At 38.9% G+C, this 25,634-nt stretch overlaps 1 protein-coding gene across 4 annotated transcripts; it reads right to left on the reverse strand.

Moving 5' to 3' along the window:
• Positions 1–1,183: 1,183 nt before the first annotated feature.
• Positions 1,184–6,732, reverse strand: LOC114261068 (uncharacterized). 4 transcript variants are annotated; one of them, XM_082907995.1, is made up of 8 exons: positions 6,154–6,209; positions 5,510–5,586; positions 4,346–4,409; positions 3,564–3,648; positions 3,199–3,375; positions 2,961–3,092; positions 2,195–2,873; positions 1,184–1,931 (listed from the first exon to the last, which is right to left on the reverse strand). In XM_082907995.1, the coding sequence occupies exons 7-8, from the start codon at positions 2,451–2,453 to the stop codon at positions 1,636–1,638; spliced, it is 555 nt and encodes a 184-aa protein (XP_082764121.1). In that variant the 5' UTR covers positions 2,454–2,873; positions 2,961–3,092; positions 3,199–3,375; positions 3,564–3,648; positions 4,346–4,409; positions 5,510–5,586; positions 6,154–6,209; the 3' UTR covers positions 1,184–1,635. The 4 variants fall into 4 exon arrangements, with proteins under 4 accessions (XP_082764121.1, XP_082764122.1, XP_082764123.1 ...); XM_082907996.1 differs by lacking the exons at positions 5,510–5,586; positions 6,154–6,209 and adding an exon at positions 5,114–5,309; XM_082907997.1 differs by lacking the exons at positions 3,564–3,648; positions 5,510–5,586 and having other exon boundaries at positions 6,154–6,732.
• Between the last annotated feature and the right edge of the window lie 18,902 nt (positions 6,733–25,634).

Genomic DNA, 25,634 nt, shown 5'->3' on the forward strand with positions numbered 1-25,634 from the left:
GAGAATCGCCCTGCTGAGGTGGACGATGACGTGGAGGCGGAAAATGGGGCTTTGCTTTGCTAACGTGCGCACGCGTAGCGTGTTTTAGAAGGAGGTTCGGTTAGAAAAAGCTGGTTTGGGGTGATGCGTGTACAGTGTACCCATTGGAGAACCATAAATGTTGGAATACATGAGCGCACCGAGAGAGAGAGAGGAGTAGTTGTGAATTTTAGCAATTAAAGCCCAAGCCCAGTCAAATCTCAAAGCCTACAAGATTTACAGGCCAACCCCAGATCCTTTGAGATCCTAGAGGTCCTATAGAGCACTCATTTTCTTTTTATGTTGATTTATTTTGTAGGAGTCGGTTAAAATTTTATTTATTAGCTAAAAATAAATTTATAAGAAAGATCGGATTGAAAGGTATTATTAGACTTGTGGGATCTTGTTACGGGTTCTGTTTTGATAATTTGAACCGTTAATGTGTAAAACTCGTCGAGTACTAGATGCTTGTAAAAAATCACGTGATCGAATATCAATAGCTAAGTGATCAAATCAGTTTTGTATACAAAAAATGGACAGTGAAAAAATAAACGATTGACATACATATGATTTGATGAGATAACTATTGATATTCGATCAACGTGATTTTTTATAAGCATAGAGTACTTGACGAGTTTTACACATTAAACAATTCAGATTATCGAAACAGGACCCGTGGTGAACCCCTACGGCCCCCAACAACACCCACGGCTGGAAAATTCACTTTTAGCGGCGTTTAAAAAACGCCGCTAAAAGTATTAAAAACGTCGTTAATTTTTTTTGTGGCGTTTAGTACCAAACGTCGAGGACGCGGCCGTCGCTATAACTTTATGGCGTTTAAAAAACGTCGTTATATTAGTATAGGCGGCGTTTTCAAAAACGCCGCCAAATGTCCTACCCTAACTGTACTGTGACGTCACTCTGACATTTAGCGACGTTTTTGAAAACGCCGTCATAGACATTTATTCATTTTAAAATCTAGCCGTTGGGATGGGATATAGTGACGTTTTTTAAACGCCACCATAGCCTTTTTTTTTAATTTTTAGATTGTGTTAATTTTATATGGTTGAACAAAAAAAAAACCTGGCAAACAATTATTAAGAACTAATAATTATTGTTTATTAAAATAATAAATAAACTAAGCTTGAAAACAAAATTAAAAATAAAAAACAACAATTCCTACCAAACTGCTTAGTATTGATCAAAATCTCCAAATACATCACACCAAACTCCTTATACTAAGTACAAAGATCAAACCCACCTATCACATATCACCCTCTAAATCAAATTCATTGATAGAAAACTCCCAAAAGCAAAAACAATTAAAATCAAACAATGTTTTCTACAACATTTAATTGAGTTCTACAACAATAATGTTTGAAGAAAGATAAAAAGCAGAGTGAACAAAGAACTGAGGCGGTACAATAAGAGACAGTACCATTTTAAGCTCTTCATCAGTGTTAGTTGAGACCAGTCTTTGCTGCTTTCCCAGTAAGAGATTGGCCGCCTTCTTAGGAGTAGTATTATTATTGTTTTTGATGGGTTTTGATAAGTCCAAGAACAACCCAAAAATGAAACCAATGACTAGACCTGGAATGAAATTCTCTGGCTTGAAACTCACTGCAAACCATTCTCTTTCCTGTTTTGGCCTCTTAAATCTAGCAGTTCTCCAGAATCCGGGCAACATTGGATGATCTCTTGGATTATGTTGGTATGGCCTCTGTATGCCGCGACATGAAGTGGTGACAGCCCATCTTGATCGGACATGTATACTATGTCGGTGTGAAGTTGAAGTAATCTTTGAACTGTCCTGTGGTCTCCCATAGATGCTGCGTAGTAGAGTGGGGTTCTACCATGATGATCAGCTTCTTTTATTAGTTCTGGCTTCGCTCTAACAAGGGCTTCCATGGCATCTAAATAACATATAAAATGAAACGGTAAAATGTGGGTTTATTTATGAAATCATATAGTTACGATTATCAAATTGATTTGATATTTTTGATAAACAATCAACATATACCTCAAAGACCAATTAAATGTATCATCAAAATAGGCTCTATAGTAGGCCCACAACTAAAAACTGGATGGTCCAGTCATTTACTGGAGGCAAGCTGCATTCTTGTTTGTTTTTATAATAAATGCATAAAAAAAATAAATGAGAGAAGTATAAAATTACCAAAATTCCCCTCTACGATGGTAGCATGCAAAGCTGTTTGGCCATCTGACCCGCCATAAGCCGAATAACAAGCTGCCATCAGTATGCGCTTCACAATTTCCAGCATTCCATCTCTAGCAGCCAGATACAATGGGGATTCACCCGTGTTGTTCTCGAAACAGGCCAGCTCAGGATCAACCTTTATCAAAAACTCAGCCACTCTGAGATTATGGTTCCTCACAGCCTCATGCAAAACTGTGTTGCCCCACTTATTTCTCATCCTCAGAATCTCAGTCTCTCTGTTTCCTCTGTTTTCGATGTCTCCATAAGACAAAGATAACAGCTCGTTGACTAGAAAACTAACAATGGAGATGCGGCCAGCTCTCGCAGCGACATGTAGAGGTGTGTCTCCGTCCAAGTTCGGCTGAGCAAGGAGGAACTGCTGCCGATTGTAAATCTCAGCAACAATGTTTTTGTGTCCAAACTGTGTGGCGATATGAAGTGGTGTGTTTTCATGAGGTGTTAGTTTTAGAAGTAGGCTTGGATTTTCATTGAGGAGTTGTTTGAAGTGAAGAATGTCTTCTGGTTTCTCAAATACCACAAATGTTTGTCCTGGTGAATCATATGGAAGAGATCTTAGAGGCCTTGTTGACACTTCAGTAAATTTCTCGGTGTCAGAAGCATCCACAACAACGGTGACCTGGCAGTAAGCACAAAAATATTGAGAGATTATCCCAAAATAATTTCAGAATAAAGGAACTACTACTTTTTTTAAGATGGTCATTACATTTTCCAGTAATTGCTCGGGAATTGAATTTGTGCAGTTGTACTGGAACACCACATGCCTATCAAAAATGTGCTGAACAGCATTAACTGCATATTCTGTTTCAGCCTCTGTAAGCTCCACAGGTGCCGAAGACTGGTACAGGAAACAAAAATTTATATGAAAAAAAAACCTGAATCAGCAGATTATCAACAATAGTCAAAATCAGTATATATAATGGAAGGAGTGTCTGGTAAAAAACCTTGAAAAGCTTCCCAAAGCTCGAGAACTCTGGGATAGAGGAAAGAAGCTTTTCATAAGCATCAACAGTGGACGTGGGAGCAGTTGGAGCAGCACCTAAACCAGTTGGCTTTTTACCAGGGGCCTTTTTACCAGGGGCTTTTTACCAGGAGCAGTTGGGCCTTCTTCTATCACGAACCTGCAAACAAATGGTTAACCATTCCTCTTCTCAGAATAAAGAAAACATAGTGAATTATGAGATATCGCAAAATTCACAAAGGTGAAGTAGCCCATTTTCTTTGGCATCTGGGATGTCTCTTATAAGGATAACAATTGAATCAACAATTGCTTTCTTGTAATCAAAACCGCCCTCTTCAAACTACTCACCTGTTGTCTTATAGATTGTCAAACTATCACTTTGTAGAACACAAAGTGATGCCTCAGACATATCACCCATATGACACCAGCATGCCTATAATTTGAATTAAAATATTTGTGAAAATGATTGAACTTGGTAAAATCAAACCATGATTTAAAAGCAAGTATAACATATAAGATAGACAAATTGATGAGGATAATTAAGCAAGTTTTTTTAACAGAGACATGCTGTATAATTACATTCTACGACAAATACATCCAATTCAAGTCACAGACCTCTGCATCTTTGAAAGACAAGCACTGCTGCACCCCAGCCCCAGACTTGACTAGAATTAAATCACCCATAAGATCGTGAAGAGATAAACTCACAAAAGTAATCACACATCTCACTCTTCCATACAAAAACCAAACTGTTTGGTGTCTTCAAAACTGAAATAACCAAACTCCCAAAAGCAATTTTGTTTGCAGCAATAACATAACAGTCATTCCATTCGGTATTACAACTTTTTCTCCTGTTAATTTGGAAGCTTAACTGAACAAGAAGAGGAAAGGACTGGAAAAATGACTCCACACACTTGACGTAAAGTACAAAGAGATGTAGATGTTAGAAAGGGAAAAGATTAACCCAGACAGCTAATAATTACACTGTCACAGTTCTGTAATGTAGCCAAAACTTTTATATGAGATTAAAAAAATCTATAAAGAAGCAAAAATGTCAGGGTATGCCATCATCTACGAAGTGTTATTATGAATGGAAAAGAGGTAAGAAACTTTAGTTTACTTAGAAGTACCATAATCACTGAGGAGGGCAAGGTGAATCTCTTATACACTCGTGAACCTGTACTCCATATTATCCTGTGGCAAAGTTAAAAATTGAATTAATAACAAATCCAGAAATATAATGAACTATTTGATTCAAACTTGAAAGTAAAGTAAATTGTTTATATATTATATTAAATAAAATAAAAAAATTTAAAAAAAGGATCCATAGAACTCAAAGTTAGTCAGCCTCTGGAGGAGCTGCTTGAAATGGGTTGCCAATGATTCTGCACGAGTTTGCCTTCTGGTGAATATGATAAATAGTTATGGGACTAATACAAAATAAGATTTTAGAATATACTGTTAATTTGAAAAGTGTTTGACAACTTATTCTTCGTAACGTGTATCTAAGCAAAAGAATAAATTGTTCTTCTTAAGGTTTGAAGAGGATTAAATCCCAAACCCTCCCAATGATTGTCTAACGGACATTTTGGAAATTTTCATTAGCCACCCGCTTAGATTAGGTGATTTGGAAAGAAAAGAAAATAAATAGAAATCTCTTGCCCCTAATTACCTGTTTGGATAATTAAAAGATGAGAGAAATGGTGTGAAATGCTTTTCTTTTAAAACCCAATTTTTGAATCTCTCCAAAAGTAGAAAGATTTGAAGAGCAAAGAAACCAGCTAATGTTGAATTTTCATAGCATAGTGGTGATCAAACTAGTATATAATCCCAGATATGTGTGTACATAAAACGCAGATTCATAGGCCCTTGCTTTAAACATGTGAATCCAAACTTACTTTCATTCAGGATGCACGGCTATAGGTTAATCTTGTCCAATTGTAGTTTCAATAAGATTTCTAGTTCTATCACCACTGATACCATCACCATCACACTACCACTTCCACTAGAATGCCATCAAGACTACTTTCAGACCACCACAATGCTAGGCAGACACAATAACTGTTTTTCTTCAGCTGGTTGTTTGAAAAACTGATATTTTGTAAAAAAACAAAAAAAATTTTAAAAAATTAACATTTATATCATTTAATGGTGCCAAAAGCATAAAAATCTCGAGCATCACCATCCATAACAAAGCAATGTATAAACTGGAAAAGGGTTCAAAACTAACCAGTTACCATGGATTTAGAGAAGAAGTTTTTGCATTTTGAAAACGTTATGGAAGAGAAGTCTACCTGTTTGAGTCCAATAATGTTGTCACCCCCCATTATTTTATCCCAATCAAACCTCTCAGCAATACCATTGAGCAACTCTGCAATTTGTTCATAGTTCATTGGCCGTAAAGTTCCAAACTCAAAGCCAAATACCTCCTAAATTCATTTTATTTTAAAATTTTCTGGAATTAAGAGGAAAGTCCATAAAATGATCTACTGATCAGCAATGAGATGGTTGAAATGAATAATTATGTACAACTAATCTTATAACTATGTCTCAATCATCAATTCACTGAATATAAAAAATTAAATGCATGGAATGGACTAGTGATGAGCCAAACACATGATTTGTTTCAGCTTAGAACTATTAAGAAAAAAAGCAGTCATGTAAATTGTAACAGTGATTTCCCTAGGAGATAATAAACAAAACATCAAAGTATCTCCAAGATATAATGAACTGTTCTATATTTTAGAATTCAAAATAATAATAATAATAATGTAACCAGATATTCTACCTAAATATCTAAGCTACACTGATTGATCAATCCAAACTGATGCTAATTTAGGGTAATAAAAAAACAGAGATTAAAATTCAACATGCTAGGAAAATTCAACATGCTAATTTAGGGAAAAAAAACAAGCGAATCTGAAGCGATGGTGCTCACCTTGGTAGATGATGGTGCTCACTTTCCTCGCTGAACGAATCTGAGATTGAATCACCGAGCTTTGAAATCGAGAGAACTTCCAAAACGCCGAACGAATCTGAGATTGAATCACCGAACGAATCTGAGAGAACTTCGAAATCACCGAACGAATCTGAGAGAACTTCGAAATCACCGAACGAATCTGAGAGAACTTTGAAATCGCCGAACGAATCTGAGAGAACTTCGAAATCGCCGAACGAATCTGAGCTTTGAAATCGAGAGAACTTCGGGTTCGATGGAGAGGGTTGAGAGAGAGAGATCTGAATCAGGTTTTGTTCAGATCCGGGCTTCGATCTGAATCTTGCAGATTAATCGATTACGGTATGACTTTTATTTGGAATAACTTAGCAAACGAAGAGGTGAATCGAATAGTTGAGAGAGAGAGATCTGTGCGCATGTAGGCTCTGATTCAAAATAAGGTTTTCACAGAAAGGCGCGCGTGTGGGTCACCACATTCGGAGGCGTTTTTAAACGCCTCCCATTATAAAACGGTATCGTTTTGTTTAATAGAATATGCAGCGTTTATAAAACGCCGTTAAATGATAATAATAGTGACGTTTATAGAAACGTCGTTAAAAAAACGCCACAAAATCCCCCTTTTCTTGTAGTGACCCCAGTTTGTAGACCTTTTATAAAAAAATAGGAAATGTTATGGTGTACACCTTGATATATACTATATGCATCATACCCCTAAATGTATAACTTTTTTTGAGAAAGGATAAAATTGCATTAATAACCATAGATGGAGTTCCGCATACAATGATATAACACACAAGAAAAATAAAGCAACTACCAAAATAACCAACAAGAAACAACATGCACAACACTAAGAAGCTTCAAGATGGCAACTTGAACTTCATCGAACTTCTGCAACAGAACTAGAAATCACATTATCAAAGAAAAAGCAAAAGTAGTTTAGAAGAGTCTGTCGTTGAGGAGATCGAAAAAGGGTGAGTCATCGCAACTGTCTTCGATACATGGCACTCTCTTCCGCTTGTCATGACCATGAACACAGGAAATGAATGAATTCAGTGGCAATTCTTTCTTCATGACCCTCAAAAGTGTTCTTTGGGTGCTAGAATGCACCTAGAACCTCCCTTACGAAGTATTACCCTGGTCTTCCGGCCCAATATCTTTTCCTGCTCTTCACAATCTATAATACCTTGGAAATGTTGTTGTGGCGGTCAGGGACGAACCAGAATTTAATGTTCATAGATAATGGTTAGCCAATTAATAGAGTTGTAAATCTCACTAAGAAGTTGGATTCATCCTTCCTATCTAGTGTATCCAAAATATAAACTATTAGATTTTTTTTACAATAAAAAATGAGAAATATACTAAGACTGAATGCTAAATTAATACACAAAAAAATAAAACTGGAATTGGGCCTTAACAAAAAATTACGAATAATTGTTTCTTTCTTGATACATTTAATTTAATCATTTATCAAAGTAGAAGTTAATATTCTTTTAAAAATCGAAATTTTTTTTAATGGACTCTAGATTAAAATTTTAAGTAATTTATTTTACAATATACACAAACAAATAATTTGTGAGAAAATCATCCTATATTTTGTTTCAAAACTTATTTTTGGGTAATATTCATATAGGTCCCCCCCTCATTACAGTGAATCGGTTGTTTCTACAATAATATAATATAATATCAATATAAATATAAGTATACAGAGTGAGGATAGGGGCCAAATGAAATGAAATGGTCATATTTTTGTGAGCAGTTTATATAAATTGTGGCTTGAGAAAGGGGCAATACGTTATATATACAAGAAACTAGGTTAGTTAGTGTAATAATGTATCAAGGACTTCTTGTGAAAGCAAGGGGCCATGGCCCCCTATTGTCGTCTAAGGCTTAGTTTGGAAAGACTAAATAAGTGTACTTTTTGACTTTTTATGAAAGATGGGTTGGGTTTGGGTTGGGTTTGAAGTGATGTCTTAGAGGGGTGATGTGACTTAAATAAGATGATATGACTTAAATAGGATAGTGACTTTTTGACTTTTTATCCTTTTCAATCATGTCAAACTTGGCCCAAGTGTAGGTCTGTCCTTGGTGCCAGTGAATTACCCTCTAAAGGTTGTGGTGATGGATCAATCAAGGCAGTATGAGTGCCAATGTCCACAGCTTCCATTTTGTGATCATCTAATAGACCATCTACCTTATATGTTTGATAAACTTGCATATCGGACTAAGACAACTCCTTTTTCTGAATCTCAAAGACTGACAAGCCAGACCGATGTAAAAATTTAAGATTACCTTCAGTCTGTGGAGATTGGTAGAGGTTATCACTAATGAGAAGGAAGTTTTTGTGCATGATCACCTTTTTTGAATGATGTATTTTGGGAGGAGCACCTCCCTTTGGATCTTATATAGCCCACTACTCGTTCTAGTATCATTTGTTATACCTCTATTTCATCTAGTTTCACACACTGTTTCTTCTTTCATTTTCAAATTCCTTCCCAAATCTTCCAACCAAACACAATGGAATTGATTTGTTAGAATTGTAGGAACATCACCTTATAACAACACTGTCTTTCATTGCAGATTGATTTTTACTTTGTAAAGGACCACCCATTTCAAAACCGCTTCCTAGACTACATTTCTCTAATTCAACTATTGGAAATATAAAACCAACATCAACAACAAAATTACTTTTCATGCAAGGATCAACATTACAGGGCGTTGTCTTGTTTTGCTCAATTGAAAAGTCTTCTTTAAGCGTATCTTCCATCATAGCATCAGAATTCATTGCTTTAAGATTTCTTATAGCAGATTCCCAATCAAAGTTGAAGTCATCACTCAAGGTATCTTGGATTAAGGCAATTTCAAGTGGATCAGGGATGGGGATAGGGGCAAAATGGAGGGAAAGGCCAAATCGATGCAAAAGCAACTTGAAACCCAGCTTCCTCAACTCCCTCTTCTCTTTAGAAGGCATGTCCCACCTCATGATTTGGACAATTAAATATTAAATTAGGACCAAATTTCAATCAATATTTCATCATTCAAATTCTAAGGGTGAAATAAAATCTAAATGTTCTCGTCTCCATAAAGTTTAAGTAAATTTCAATGCTAAAAAAAAATACAAGGGATAAAAAAAAATAATAAACACTAGCCAAACCATCCATTATAAATTCATAACTATCCAATGCCTCTAATATTAAAGTAAGAACAACTAGTCAAAACAACTTAAATAATGAAAAGTTGAAAAAAATAACCCACAATGCCAAATTGTCAAAATACTAAGGTCACAAAAAAATAAAAAAATAAAAATAAAAATAAAAATAACATCAACACTAATCTTAAGAAAGCAAAAAAAGTCTGAAAGACATATCCAACAACCGTAGTTATTTCTCGCCGCCACCGTAGTTCCAACTAATCCTGCAAATGAAGTTCGGTTATGCTCATACAGAATGTACCCGAGATGCCAAGAGACAAAACAAGTCAGTATACAAGTATACGAATATGAGTACAAGATTGACACCCACGTGTCCACCAGACACAAATAAAATTACATTTAATTCTTGTTACGGGACAAGACAAGTAGTTCCACCCGTACCAAGACGAATAGGTAGTTTCCCGAGATATGGTGGCATTTAGTTTCTTACCTATACACAACTAAATATAAATTGAGTATAAAATAAACAAAATAAAAATAAAAATAAAAATATGGTAGGTCAGCCCTGCATAAAAAGTTAGTAAGACCTACCATTCTGCAAAAAAAATATAGTTAGTATAATTTAATCATTAGTAACTTGCTGAAGAAGTATAAAAATGCACCGTTTTATGCTTAAATAATTCAAATTGACTAAAACTAAAAGAACAAAAGTTATACATAATCAAATTTCCTAAAAGGTATTGTGAGCAAATTTAGTAGAAACTGAACAGGTTGAGAGAAAAACTTGATAGAAGAACCTAGACGGAATTCAACCAAAAAAAATCTAAAGCTGAAAACGAAAAGAAACTGCCCTAAGATGATTTTTTTCGGAAAAGTTCAAAACACAAAAGTGTTCAGAATAATGTTTTACTTTAATCTTAGTGAAATCAATAAAAATGAGCTCATTTCGTGGGTTAAAACAACATCTAAAATCTACATTGCTAAAATGAATAAAAACTATTGTAACCAAAATCATCCGATTACAAGTTCTAATCGATTTTTTTAGTAAAAAGTTAAAATACAAAAGTTGTCTAGAATTAGGTACACATCCCTCTATCCAAATTTTGTAATTTAACAAGGCCGTTTACTATTTTTCAAGATGTACAAATCAATACAATTCAAACCATACTAATAGGTTAATATTTAGTTCTTTGTACCTTAAATGCACCACTTTGGCCCTTCACTTTTGGTCTACACATATATCCCATGTGCCTCCCATATACCTAACACCGCTCCGAAACCAAACTTGCAAGGGGATATCGTCCCGAGTTTGACCCACACTCTCCAAACGGTCAGCCTATACGTATGTGCGTAAATCAAAGCACTCGTCTACTCTTGAGAACGAGACAACAATATATATATACACAACATCTCATCTACTCATGAGAACAAACATAACAATGCCGAGCCTATGTAGCTCGATTTTTCGTGCTCCTTTCGGATATGACTAGCCCTACAGTTCAGACTTCCATGATTCTGAATCTGATCTCACAAGTGCAATGTGAAATAAATAAACACCAAAGAGTCCAAATCCGGCAAATCTTTTAGAAAATGGATTTTGAATAAAAAATGCCAAAAATGGATTGCTTTGCCAGATACAGAGTTGCCATCTAAATATTTTGAAAAATTTAGAAAATCCATGACTCGTACCAAAGGTCACGTGTCCGTCATCACCAAGATTGTCTCGGCTCGAGAATTTAGGTATGAAATAGGAAAGTCATGGATTGAGCACCCCACTCGCCTGATCAAAGATCGGCCTCTACTAATCATGATGTGAATCTTATTTACATTATATGCTCTTGTTTCGGTTATTAGGTTAACATTACTATGTGCTGCACACAAGTATAGACTAATTTGTAAAAATTGGAACACTTTGATTCATGTTTGTTTTGAAAATTGTTTCGAATATGTACCACTTGAAAAAATGATCGCATATGTACATTACTCAAATTATTCCAATTCAAGCAATTAGCCTTCATCCACAGGCATTAAAGCAATTTATCACTTAAGCACTTAGCCTCATGGCAAACATGCTAGACATGGCAACAATCACATGCATGCAATATGCTAAAGCACAAAAATGCTCACCTAGTACTCCAAGGCAAGCCAAAAGAAACAAAAGAGTTAGAAAACATGCATGCTCCTAACTAATGCAACATGACTAATGTAACACATGTGATATGCAACTAATAGGCTCGACTACTAATTATGACATATGAATCAATTTGATAGCATGCGGTTTAACACGTTTTCAATGAAATATGTGTACTACAATGCTTGTTAGAATGATGAACCAGCCTTGATGCATGCAAGACAAGTAGATGCAAACATGGGAAATACTAAATGAAACATGATGTTCTAAACTACCCATCGTAAGCAAGTAAATAAAAAGAAGAAAGACGTGGGGTTGGAAGACATACACATTATTACATTTTTGCCCTCGTGCAGGAGGGTCCAAATAAATGGACCAATTAATTAATTACTTAATTAACTAACCATTACAAACCCAAATGAAATAAATTAAGTACACTAGATAATTAATTAATTATTACAACAACAAATTAGTTAATTACTCTAGTTAATTAAATAAGTACAACACGAAATTAACTAGCTATTCTAACTAATTAGTTACAAACTCGCTACTTTAAGCATAACATACTAATATTACAACATTACTTTGACGGATCCCGAGAATTGAAGGATGGCTCATGCATGGATGTAGATTTTCACCCGATAATGCTCTCTATTTTGCTACTGGAATGCCTCTATTGCACAGTTAGAACATTGCACTATTTTTTCACCTCAGCCTCTACTCAGTTCTGTTGGAAAAAGGACATTGCCTACTTTAAAAAAGTGGCCAGCAACCCAAAAGTAGTGGTTGGCCAGCCGGCCACTAATAGTGGGTTGTCGTCCAGTAAAAGTGGCCTACCGGCCACTAATGTTAGTTCTTCCCTGCAGCAACAGAGGACAAACAAAGCACAAACCAGAGTATTCTTAGGAGATGTTTGTCCACCCTGCCTTTCCTTATCAGCAAACAGGTCAAAGAAGGGGTAGGCTTGATTCGCAAGTCATCAATCGACGCAATTTCATTGCGTGATGACTTATGAATCAAGGGACGCAATTTCAATAAATACATAACAAAAGACCAACAAAACCTCATCCCTATCATGGATTGATCAAGGGAAGTGGTTGACCTTAGAAACTTGAATCATTTTATCACTAATAAGTATGAAATGACTCAAGTCTCCACGTGTTCAATTAACATCCGATTGAACACCAAATTAATTTATTATCTTGTTCCATTTTAGTCCAAGTTTTATTGCTTCATTTTAATTACCTTTCATTCCTTAGTTAATTGAGCCCAATAATGAGCTTTAAGTCCACTAATGGAGAGAAGTACCAAACCAAATGTTGTTTTAGGCATGAGAGAGATGTCATGCTGTTGGTAATGAATCCCCAGAGGGATTAAACCATTAAGCACAACAACCTCAATCTCAAGCTTAAACAAACAATCGGTTTGAAACCACCCTCAAAGCAAAGGAAAAACCAAGAAATAGGTGAGGTTGTAGAGATGCTTAGAGGTGAACACAAGTATGGAAAACAAGAAATAAAGGCAATTAACTCAAATAGGTTGGTAGCTAAGGCCTAAACCACCAAGCCTATGAGGACCATTACACTACAAGCACACTATACAAAGCATGAATGAAGCTAACTCATAAATACAGTCCTAAAACAGTCCAGAAAAGTGCTAGAATTAAGACAAAAATAACTACAACAACTAACTAAAAAATGAGGAATTAAAATTAGCACACAAGCACAAGGAAAAGAGGCTAGCCCCTCCACTTTTGGGACTTCAAAACATGATTTTTGCCTCTGAAAATCCTCTGAAAATTAGTGGTAAAAATCTCAAAAAAAAAAAGTTAATGAGAAGGTGGGAAACATAAGGGCAAATGCCTTAGAAGCAAGGTTCAAAGAAGGGTTGTGCCCTCTACCTTTAATGGCTTTCAACCACAAGTTTCAGCCCAAAAAGATAGGTAATAAATAGCTCAAAAATAACAAAAAAAAAGATAGAAAATAAGTAGTAGAGAGATGGTACAAAAGCACTAGAATGTATACCCCTTGAAGATGAATGATTCCTTGAGTTTCAAATCACTAATTCCATACTCTCAAGTGCCTTCAGAGCTAAAATTCAAGCCCAAATCACCTAAGCAAGGAACTCTCTAGGTTTGGTTTAGAGTGCCTGAGCAAAGGCTATGTAAGTTGCAAAAGAGAGAGAGAGAGAGAGAGAGAGAGAGAGAGAGAGAGAGAGAGAATTGTAGAGAAAGAGAATTTTTTCAAAATTTTGCTCTTCCAAAAATATTTTCTCACTCCTCAATTTTTCCAACCTTCAAACCAAGAGAGAGAGAGAGTCATTTATATATAGAAAACTATGTTTCTATCTCGAAAATATCTGTATACATACAGTTGGAATGGTGCATGCACATGTGGGGACAACTGACAGAAAATATTTGATTTTTTACACTAGTGGCCGGCCGACCACTAATACTAGCCGACAGAACACATTAATGGGCGACATGCCACACTAGTGGGTCTGCAGGTCCCTGGATGCTCAGGCTTGAAAAAACACTGTTTTGGTCCAAAACAAGGCACAAGGTTTGTAGGTTCAACATTGAGGTTTCCTACTGAGGAAGTCAAGCATTTGACAAGCATACACATTCATCATTGATTGATCAATTAGTGGCGCCAAAGTCTTAAGGTCCGTCAAAAATGGGGTGTCTACAGTTGCCCCTCTTTGACAGAGCTCGAAGTCATGAAATGACCTAAGTGAATGTCAAAGCCCGAAGACGACCCATTTTGACAAGGCCGTAAGACTTGGCCAAACAATCAAGACATAAATAAAATTGGTTGAGCTCACAAGCTGTCTACGTATCCCTTTGCAGGGAATCAACCTAGCATAGTTCTGGGGTAGGATGCAAATGATATGTATGAAAAATACTTTGAAAGCTGGACTCAGACGCCTTGCAAAGCCGGCTATTTTGAAAACTCATGATCATGCAAAATGATGCAATAAGCAATAATAGATGCGATAAACAATAACAGTTGCAATAAGTAAGAAGTCCAAACACGTTTCACACGGGAAGGACCAAAAACATGCACTCTAACCACGCCAAAGCCGTGAAAAGAGGAGAGAAAAATCGCTCAGGGTCGCTGTAGACGTCCCCGAACGCCCCGGGAGGGATGAGGTCCCGTTCTGTTCATTTGGGGTTCACTACAAGTTCGGACTCTCAAATTGTCACGGTTCTTAATTTGAACCAAAGAGTCCAAATCCGGCAAATCGTTTTGAGAAAACAGATTTTTTTGAAAGAAGTGCCAAACATGGACTGCTTTGCCAGATACAGAGTCGCCACCTAAATATTTTATTTTTGAGAAATTTAGGAAACCCTGACTCGTTGCCTAAGGCCACGTGTCCGTCATCACCAAAGTTGCCTCGGCTCGGGAACTTGGGTACGATTGGGGAAGGTCACTTCGTGAGCACCCCCGCTCGCCTGATCAAAGATCGGCCTCTACTAACCATGATATCTAGTTTTGAAAACTTTACGCGTTCTTATTCCGGTTATTAGCCTAGATTTACTATGTGATGCGCATAGCATACAAGTATAGACAGGATCGTCTGAATTGGAACAAAACATTTCATATTTGTTTATTTGAAAATGGTTTGATGGTGCTACTCGCAAGTAGGCTAAGACGTGGATTTGCCACCCTCGGGTGGGCTTAGAAAACATGATTTTGCCACTATCTAGTGGGCTTAAAACACACATTTTAACGAATTGCTCCAACTCAAATAACCCAATCTTCACCCACAGGCATTCAGGCAGTTATATCACATAAGCACTTAGCCTCATGGTAAACATGCTATCATGGCAGTTACTCACACACATGCAAGGATGCTAAAGCATAAACACTTACCGAGTACTCCAAGCCAAAACAAAAGCTATGTTAGAAATCCATGCATGATCCTAACTATACAGAAATGCCTAATGCAACACATGCAAAATGCAACTAAGATAGGCTCGGCTATTCTAAAGATTGCATGTGAAATGCTACAACTAACATGTATTCAACTTGGAATTGAGATACAAATGCAGTTAGTATGATGCGCCGAGCCCGGTGCATGCAAGACAGATGAATGAATGCAAACATGCTATCATACTGTATGCTAATTGAAACATGCCCTAATCTAACCATCACAAGCGGGTAAATAAAAGGGAGAAAGACGTGGGGTTGGAAGACATACATCACACACACGCACACTTATTACAACATTGCCCTCGCGCAGAGGGTCCGAATAAATAATATAGTCCCAAATGAATAAATAATAATACAGTCCTGAATAAATACAAAATCCTAATTAATTAACACATTAATTTAGGAAAGTAATAAATTGCACGCAAATTCGTGAACCGCCTCAGCTCTGTTCCGGATGATGAATGATGTATGCATGAATTTGCCTTGCGCGGAAATCCCTTGTGATGCCCCGGTTTGCCTCTGTTTATAATTTTTCTTGGAATGCATGCCAAGCTCCGGAAGGTTGCTGATTTCTGATTTGCTGCAACAGAGAGCAACAAAGGGGCATGGCAAAGTATTTTCACATATGTATGCATGACTACTCTTCGGGGAGTGTAGTCCTCGATCCTCGTGCCACCAATCACGCATCTCGATGCATGATGGCCGAGAAGTTGAATTGCATGACTCAATATGAAATGAATGCACATATGGACACAACAAGGCCTAGACTCCATCCTGGATAATTCGGAGTGTCGGCGACTGGGAATTGAGACACGTTCCGTCACTCAGAGTACGAAACGTCCCTCGTTTCCCGTGCTTGGGCTAACTCCTATCCCAAACACTATGCAATATGCATGATATGCGTGAATGCAACCCTAACATGCAACCTAGAATACACAATGCTATGAAATGGCATACACAATGCACGATGTAACGAGGCATACACAATGCTCTAACATACAACCTAGCATACGCAATGCTATGAAATGAAATGGTGTACACAATGCATAATGGACTTACACTAACATGAGTGGACCTCAGCCACACTCACATCAGTAGCCATTAGATGAAAATGAGACTCTCGAAATGCGTGCACGCATGCACGCAAACCGAGGACCGAACCTAAGGCATAGTATGCACCTCTAACAAGGCATGGCAAGGCATGAAATATGGCATACAAGCATGTAATTCCAGCACTGAAATATGATGCTAAACGACCTCGAATTATGGAAATATGGCACCCGATGCATGAGATGAACCCCAAAACTTGAAACTAGGCACATGGAATGACTTGTAGCTATACAAAGCACGCATTATTTGATCATGAAGCATGAAGAAAGAGCCAAGGTAGTCCCAAAACATGAACATTTCTAGTTCAAAGTATGGCCAAAAGAGGCTAGCATGGTGGACAAAAATAGCATGCAATCTTGACTAGCAAACATGGTTTACATGGCAAGTATAGGATGCACATGGAATCTCACCAAACCAGCAAAAATCAGTGAATAAAACATGTGAAAATAGGCCCAAATAACCACTGATATGCAACCATGGCATGCAAAAATGAGAGTTACTTTAGAGGGCCATGCAAGGAGTCATTAAGCACATGCAAGATGGACATTTGGCATGGCATAAAAAACTATGAAAATCAAATATGGTAGTCCCAAAATTCACCAAATTGACCCTAGAAAGTGACTCCAAAGCATGCAAGATAGGGTCTCTTTGGAAGGCCAAAATGACCACCAAACAAGTCAAGGTGAGAGGGGGTCACCCCCCTCTGATTTGGAAGCTCAAAATAGTGTCTTAGCCACTAAAAATCCACTGGATTTCAGTGGCTAGAAGGCCAAACAAAGCATGCAACAAGGGCTTAGGTGTAAGGCTCAAAATAGGAGACAATCAAGCATACAAAGAAGCATATGACCTCAAAAAAAAATTGAACCTAAAAAAAATTGAAGATGAGGTTAAAACAAGATATTTTTCAGTTTATGACAACTCTAAAAAACAAACACAAGTAGGGCTAATCTATCATGCAAAAATGGCCCTAAAAGAGAGAATAGAGACAAGGGACAGCAGTTGGCCTCAAACAGTGAAGAGCCCTTCAATAAAATTGAAGAGGGGCTAAAAAAAAGGCACTTTACAGTTTATGTCAAGCTTCTAAAATAATTACAAGTAGGCCTAACATATCATGCAAGAAAAAGGCCTAAAAGAAGGATAAAGAGACAAGTGATAGCTGCTGGCCTCAAACAGAGGAGAGCCCTTCAACAAAGTTGAAGAGGGGCTCAAAACAAGACATTTCACAGTTTATGACCAAGTTCAAAACAGCTCAAAAATAAGCCTAAAATATCATGTAAAAATAGGCCTAAAAGAGAGTTTAAACACAAAGGGTGAGGAGGAGACCTCAAACAGAGAAAGACCCTTAATCAAACATGGAGATGAGCACAAAATATGACTATTTACAGTTCGGGTCGGAGCCCAAAAATTCTTGCAAGCAAGGCTTATAAATGAAGCAAGAAAAGACTAGTTTGGGGGAAAAGTGTGCTTACCCTTGAAGAGCAATGAACCAGTAGCTTTTGGACCAAATTTCTGAACTTCCAACCTCTGCAAATGGCCTCCAAGTTTCTGGAATGGAGTGTGGAGGTGTGGTGCTATGGGTTGGTGGGTAAATGGTGCAAGGCTTTTAGGGTTTTGAGGCTTGGAAAAGAGGGAGAGGGAGAGATGTAAGCGAGGCTCTAAACAAGGATTTTGTAACCCTCAAAAATGGAGCTGGGGGGTTTGGTTTTATAGAGGGAGAAGTGGAGGAAAAGGGGGGAAAACCAATTCAAGTTTCCCCCCCAAAAGGCAGCCCCCCGGATACAAAATCTGGGGGGAAATAGAGGGTACAGCTGGAATACACTCGAAGAGAGGATCATGGCCGGCCAGGTTCAAAAGGTTCAGGTGGCCGGCCGGCCAGGGGTCAAAAGGGTCAATGCAAATTGCTGGCTAGCCACCCCAAAAAGGTGGCCTCCCATGTGTGCACAACACAAATCTGTGGTCAAAACCCAGAAAATGTAAATCAGGAGAGAGAAAAGCCAGCTTTTTAGAGGGGTTTAAAAGGGTCAAGGACAATTACTGGCCGGCCTATACATATTGGTGGCCTCCCAAGTGTGTACAACATAAATATGGGGTTTAGGGCTAAAGAAAGTGGCCCCGGGGTGATCAACATTAGCTTTTTAGTGAGGAAAACGGGCGACGGAGAGCGATGAAGAAATAAAGCTGGGTTTTTAGAACAATTGCTGGCCTCCCATCCTCATACAAGATTCCTAATAATGAAAATAAGGTCTCCACCAAAAATGAACCAAAACCGATGCAAAACGAAGGTTCGGGGGCCAAAACGTGCGGCCTGGGGCCCCGAAAATGGGCTGTTAAGCACCGGAGGTGGCATTTGACCACGAAGTTGGTCTCTCGGGCCACAGTGTCTCCCAAAAGGGAGTAAATAAGATGTGTGCCAAAAACCGGAGCAAACGGAGGTGGTTAGGCGGTCCCGAACCGAGGCACACGGCTGTCGGCTCTGAAAAATCGGAAACCGGACTCCAAATGGGAAAATGGCCTACGACCACGAAACGTAGCCTACAGCCACTGAGAGATGATCTACGAGACCTCTCCCTCCCTTCAAGAAGAGAAAACAGAGAAAACAGAGCCTGGTTCACAAATCGAGGCAAGACACGAAAGAGTCCGGAAGTCCGGAGGCAAGGCTCGCAGTCAAGACTCTGAAACTTCAGAACTAGCACAATATGCAATATCACCGAGCGCTCAATCAGTGACGTCTGAGTCTTAAGGTCGGTCAAAAATGGGGTGTCTACAGTTGCCCCTTTTTGACAGAACTCGGAAGTCATAAGTGACGGGAGTGAATGTCAAAGCCCAGAGACGACCCATTTTTGACAAGGCTAAAGACTTAGACAAACAGGCGAGATAAACAGAGATGCGCCCGCAGGCATGCCCGCGGGCAGGGGGCAAAATGCAACTGACAATGCAAAAAGTCGAAGATACCTCATGATCCTGCAAATGCAGCAAGCTGTAATGGAGCAAGTATTCACAATAGATGCAACAGTTTTAAGCAAGAATGCAAAACGACAACTACATTTCATGCAGTTATGATGCAATCTTAGCGAGCATGTGTGATAGATACACAAAAGTGAAGAGAGTGTGCTGGATACGCTGTATGAATAAAGTGTGATTGATACACTAAGTGAAGCAAAGTGTGATAGATACACAAAGTGAATACAAAGTGTGATAGATGCACTATGTGAAGCAAAGCATGATGGATATACGCAAAGTGTGATAGATGCATTAAGTGAACAGAGTGTGATTGATACACTGAAGGTGAACACAAAGTGTGATAGATGCACTATGTGAACAAAGTGTGATTGATACACTAAAAGTGAACACAAAGTGTGATAGATGCACTAAGTGAACAGAGTGTGGTTGATACACTAAAAAGCGAACACAAAGTGTGATAGATGCACTTAGTGAACAAGTGTGATGGATACACAAAAGGTGAACACAAAGTGTGATAGATGCACTAAGTGAACAGAGTATGATAGATACACTAAAGGTGAACACAAAGTGTGATAGATGCACTTAGTGAACAAGTGTGATGGATACACAAAAGGTGAACACAAAGTGTGATAGATGCACTTAGTGAACAAAGTGTGGTGGATACACAAAAGGTTAACACAAAGTGTGATAGATGCACTATGCAAACGAGTGTGATAGATACACTAAAGGCGAACACAAAGTGTGATAGATGCACTATGTGAACAGAGTATGATTGATATTCTGAAAACGAACACAAAGTGTGATAGATGCACTATGCGAACAGAGTATGATTGATATACTAAATGTGAACACGAAGTGTGATAGATGCACTTAGTGAACGAGTGTGATGGATACACTGAATGAACACAAAGTGTGATAGATGCACTTAGTGAACAGAGTATGATTGATATACTGAAAATGAACACAAAGTGTGATAGATGCACTATGTGAACAGAGTATGATTGATATACTAAATGAATGAAGTGTGATTGATACATTAAACGAGAATGTATGTGATAGATACACTAAAGTGAATATGCGCATGGTAGATACACAAAATGAGAATGTGTGTGATAGATACACAAAAGTGAATGAAGTGTGATTGATACACTAAATGAATGAAGTGAAGTGTGATTGATACACAAAACGAGAATGTATGTGATAGATACACAAAATGAAAGAAAATGAATGAATTGTGATTGATACACTAAACGAGAATGTATGTGATAGATACGCTAAAGTGAATATGCGCATGGTAGATACACAAAATGAGAATGTGTGTGATAGATACACAAAAGTGAATGAAGTGTGATTGATACACTAAGTGAATGAAGTGAAGTGTGATTGATACACAAAACGAGAATGTATGTAATAGATACACAAAATGAAAGAAGTGTGATTGATACACTAAATGAAGAGAGTGTGATTGATACACTAAATAAATGAAGTGTGATTGATACACTAAGCGAACGAAGAGAGTGTGATAGATACACTAAGGGTGAATGAGGTGTGATTGATACACTAAAGAAATGAAGTGTGATTGATACACTAACTGAATGAAGTGTGATTGATACACTAAATAAAGGATCTCAAATGGAACTTCTTTGAATGAACCGTACATACAATATCGTGTATGAATGAGAAAGAAACTTGATAGGTACAATGCAATACAATGCATGATGTTTAAGGAACGTAATAAACAAGCGTAGCGGCGCTTTAGAAAGCACCTCATGGGGTGAGTGGCGATGAACCGCTCTACTCTGACGGGGATCTCCCCTCGTGCTCTTCGAACACTTACCTTCAAATCACAGTACAAAGGCTCTGAAATACTGACAAGGATTCTTCACGTAGAACACTTTGGATGTTGCCTTTCTTCCTGATCATATTCACAACTTTCCCTATTCTCCAACGGGGTGACAGACTAGGTTGGTTCAGTATCCAGAATTGAGGTGCATACACGCTATCTTAACCTATGGGGTTTCCATACAGATTTCAAGTCGAGGACACGCCTCTGGATATTTAAACCAGACTTTAGTCCCGGAAATCCCGAACCTTTACATTCTAGGCATAAGCCATTCGAACTCTAGTTTCCACCTTCACAGTTGGTCTCCTAGGAACTCATTGCGAACACAGCCAAGATGTCTCTGGCAGGGAATGGTACTCAGGGAGAGCACTTTTGATCGCCATTCTGGCTTGAAGCGGACTTGATCTTGAGCTTCAGGTAGAGGCATACTCGTACTTCAGAGCAATGGCAAGACCCGAAGAGGTACACACGGAATGTAGTCTCGGAACTTACTGAAGTTGAAACAAACTTAGATACCCGACATTTCCTCTTTTCTTTTGCTTTGTAGTCTAGAACCCATATAGCTTCAAATAGGTCCTGGTTTTACTGTTCTGACATGACCTGGATTGAACCCTGCGGTTTTATGAAAGAACGAATCTTGTTTTGCACATATGTGGAGAACGGCACGGCACTCGGAGCGCAAAACGATTTTATTTTGAAATTGATAAATGAGTTCTCGATCGGGTATTGAGCCTACGACTGAACACAGCGCACTACGACTCAACAACGAAAAACAAAAGGTAAACAACCTAAACACAAATACAGACACTCAAAAAAAAAACGACTCAAGACAAGAATCGAGGTAAAACAAAAAGACACGACACTCAGACGCGCACAGGGAGCCTGTTTCTCTGGGTATTGTTTCCCACCCTTTCTCATTTGTGATTCTCACATCACTCGGCCTTCAAGCTCGGTTTTTCTCACAAAACCCTTTTCTCACTTTTCTCTCATCGTTCATCTCTCTATTCTTTATTCTCTCATTTTTACCCCTCCCCAGGGTGGTTGATGGATAAACAAAAAGTTGTGGGCTCTTGCCCCTAGCACTCAGCTAGATTCTTCTTTTTCTACGCGCAGCTAGTGAGTTCCTCCCACAGAGGGGTAGCGCTGCAACTAAGCGTGTAGCGAATCTACAGCTGACATCAGCTGTCGAGGCTCTGCCGGGGAGTTTGGACGTGGTTAGATCTGTCCAGATGAGGGAGTGGGATATCTTGATCCATTCCAGTTCGTGCTTCGCACTTGGCTTGATACCTCGTTGCTTGAAGGATGAGAGAGCTTTCAGCTCTTTTGTTGACAGTTTCAGTTGTGCCCTTTTTGGCAGGGAGAGTGCCCTTCTTGGCAAGTATGGTGCCCTTTCTGGCAAAGGCATTGGCAACGGGGAAAAGACAGGAAGCCTGACTCAACTGTGCCCCTAGTTCATCATTTTGACCAATTTTTTTGTTTTGGTTTTCGACTAAAACAATTTTGACCGACATGAGAGTTAGATTAACATGCTTGTTCGATTTTCTGATTTGAAATCATGCAGGTTAAGTTATGAGCACTGAAAATTTTCCTTTTTTTGGGTCCAAGAAAAAGGTCTAGTTTTGGAAAAATGGAATAGTTTTCGAGAGAAACTCAGTCAACCTTAGTAAAAATTCTCAAAAATTGTTTTTGCAAACGGCCACTGTTCAACGAGCATAGAACCCACTCTCGAGATGCACAACCTCAGATTCGAAGGAAAATTGCCCCTTACTTGAAGGGAGCTGCATGGCAACGGAAAGTTGCCCCTTGTTTGAACAATGCCACAGCGCGTGGTATGGCAACGGAAAGTTGCCCCTTGTCTGAATGGCACTGCAGCGCATTGCAATCAACCCTCAGGGTGATGATCACAACCGAATTCTCGGATACAGAGAAGACAAAGATGACCAGAACCATCACATGGACACAGTCGGATTTGAAGTGTTTTACGGCTGGACTTCAGAATGAAGTTGCCTACGTATCCCAAAGACGGGAATCAAGCCTTACGTAGTTCGGGGTTAAGGTACACTTGGGTATTAACCTCTCCTTTTGCGCTCTAACTTTTGCCAAGGCCGCCCTTTCGGGTTTTCAACCTTGCGAGCTCTGTTTTTCTTTTCTTTCCAATTTTTTATTTCTTTTCTACTTTGTTCATTCTTTTTCAGAATTTTTCATTTCTTTTTCTTCATTTCTTTTTTTTGTTCTTTGCATTTTTCTCTTTTTTTTTTTTGTTCTTTTTCTTGCTCTAACTTTTGCCTGGGTCGCCCTTCCGGGTTTTCGGCCCAGCGAGCCTCTCAAGAGTAAAAGTGTAGCTTGGTCCATGTCAAATGGTTCTGAGATCTCGAATTCGTCTGAATCCAAGAGAGTGGCTGCTGCTCGCTGACGATGCAGGAGTCCATCCCATGGAGGCTGAATTTGCCCCTAGTGTTGTAGATTGGAACTTAGTTTTTCTTCAGCAATACTTTCTTCTTTCTTCCCCTCTGGGATTTGGCATTCTTGCCGATCTTTGTTAGCTTGGGAAACATCCCAATTTTTTTTTGACTCTTTGAGCACATCTGACAGTTTTGCCCCTAGTTTGAGGGCTTTTGATCTAGCTTCGCAAGCTTCCTTTGAAAACACTTGATCTTCTTGATTTGACTTTTCTTGCCCCTAGTTCGAGGGCTGCTTCGAATCTGGCCACGCAAGCCTCACATTACGGTTGACCTTTGAACTTTCTGAGTCCGAGTTTGAGGTTTGAAAGTAAGAGGTCGAGTCTCGAGGTTGAGAGCGATCCTAGGCTGCACAATCTCAAGAGCGATTCCACACAGGTCTTCGCAGGACCGCGTAAAACATTTTTTGAAATCTTTTAAGAACGCGACTAGTCGCTTGCGCTGAAGACAATGCAGAACCCATCTAGATCACACCAGGATCCTTCTCAGTACTCACATTAACAAGCATGATCTCATTCATTAAGGGCTTAGCACGCCTCTCTTTCTCTCAGTTGATCAAATTTTTACAAATCCCGAGGAATTCCTTCCTCTTTGTTTTCACCGCAGTGTTCAAAAAGTTTTGAGAAACTTAGGTCAATGCAATGGTTTTAGGGTGCAGAAGAGTAGACGAAAAGTACTGCCGTTTCATTCAAACTTTCTGGCACAACTGGCACAAGGCAGAAGCAAGCACAAAAGCATGAAAAACCATTGCTGTTTCATTCATAACTGTTGGTGTAACTGGCTCCATGGCAGAAACAGACTCAAAAGAAAGCCAAAAGACAAACACAAGACAAGATAGTGATGTCCGAGGTAACACCCTCGAAATCACTCGACTCTGACACAACAGGACAGACTTGATACAACAAGACTGACGCGACTGACTCAGTATAAAAGGACTGACTCAATACGATATAACAAGACTGACCCAATACCCAAGTCAAAAAGTACAAAAGCTAGCATTCACAAAATGCTCAAAACAGTGTGTGCCATACGCCACATCCGGAGTAAACTGAGCACCGCCCGCAGGTGGTTCATCCCCTGATCTCATCACATTATCCCCCACAAGTTCACTGATCAAGTGCCGATAGACTTTGTAGGACTTGGTGCGGTGATGACCCTGTTGTCAAACAGATCTTGTACATCATGGCACAGGCGAAAGCAGCTATCGATCTCATGACCGGTTTGTTGATGGTAGGTACAGTACTTAGTCTGGTCATGCTTTGGAGGGATAGGATCGGGTAGAGGCTGTTGTTCCAACAGTTTTAGATGTCCTTTCTTGAGCAAAACCTCTAGAGCCTTTGACAAAGACATATAAAGTGGGGTAAAAACCCTCTTGACTCGGGGTGGATATTTGGCCGTCCGTGAGCTACTTCCAGACGCACCGGTGAATGGGGTGGCTGTTTTTGATGCAGCGGTGGTGACCATACCCACTTCAGAAGATCTTGCAGTTGCAGCACTGCTTGTGCCTGTATTGTTGTTGCGGTTGAAGGTTCTCCTGGGTTGCTCTTTGTCATTATCAATCAAGCCCTGCTTCAAGGCATCTTCAATCTGTACCCTCATCTCATGCAAATCTGAAAAGGTAGGGAAGGGGAGCACGATCATTTTCTGCATCAGTTTGGGTTGGAGGTTGCGCACAACCATCCGTATTTGATCCTTGTCAGTAGGCCTAATGGCCATCATTGAGGCTTTGGCCTTCCAGCGGGCTACGAATTAAAAAAAGCTCTTCATAGGCTCCTGCCTTGTCGCCTCAAGATCACGGGTTGTGACCTCGATTTGCGTGTTATAGGAGTACTGCGCAACGAAGGCCTCGGCCATCTCATCCCAGTTCCGTTTGACA

The sequence above is a fragment of the Camellia sinensis genome, chromosome 15 (assembly GCF_055761805.1).
Source record: "Camellia sinensis isolate YWXY chromosome 15, ASM5576180v1, whole genome shotgun sequence".
Taxonomy (NCBI): Eukaryota; Viridiplantae; Streptophyta; class Magnoliopsida; order Ericales; family Theaceae; genus Camellia; species Camellia sinensis.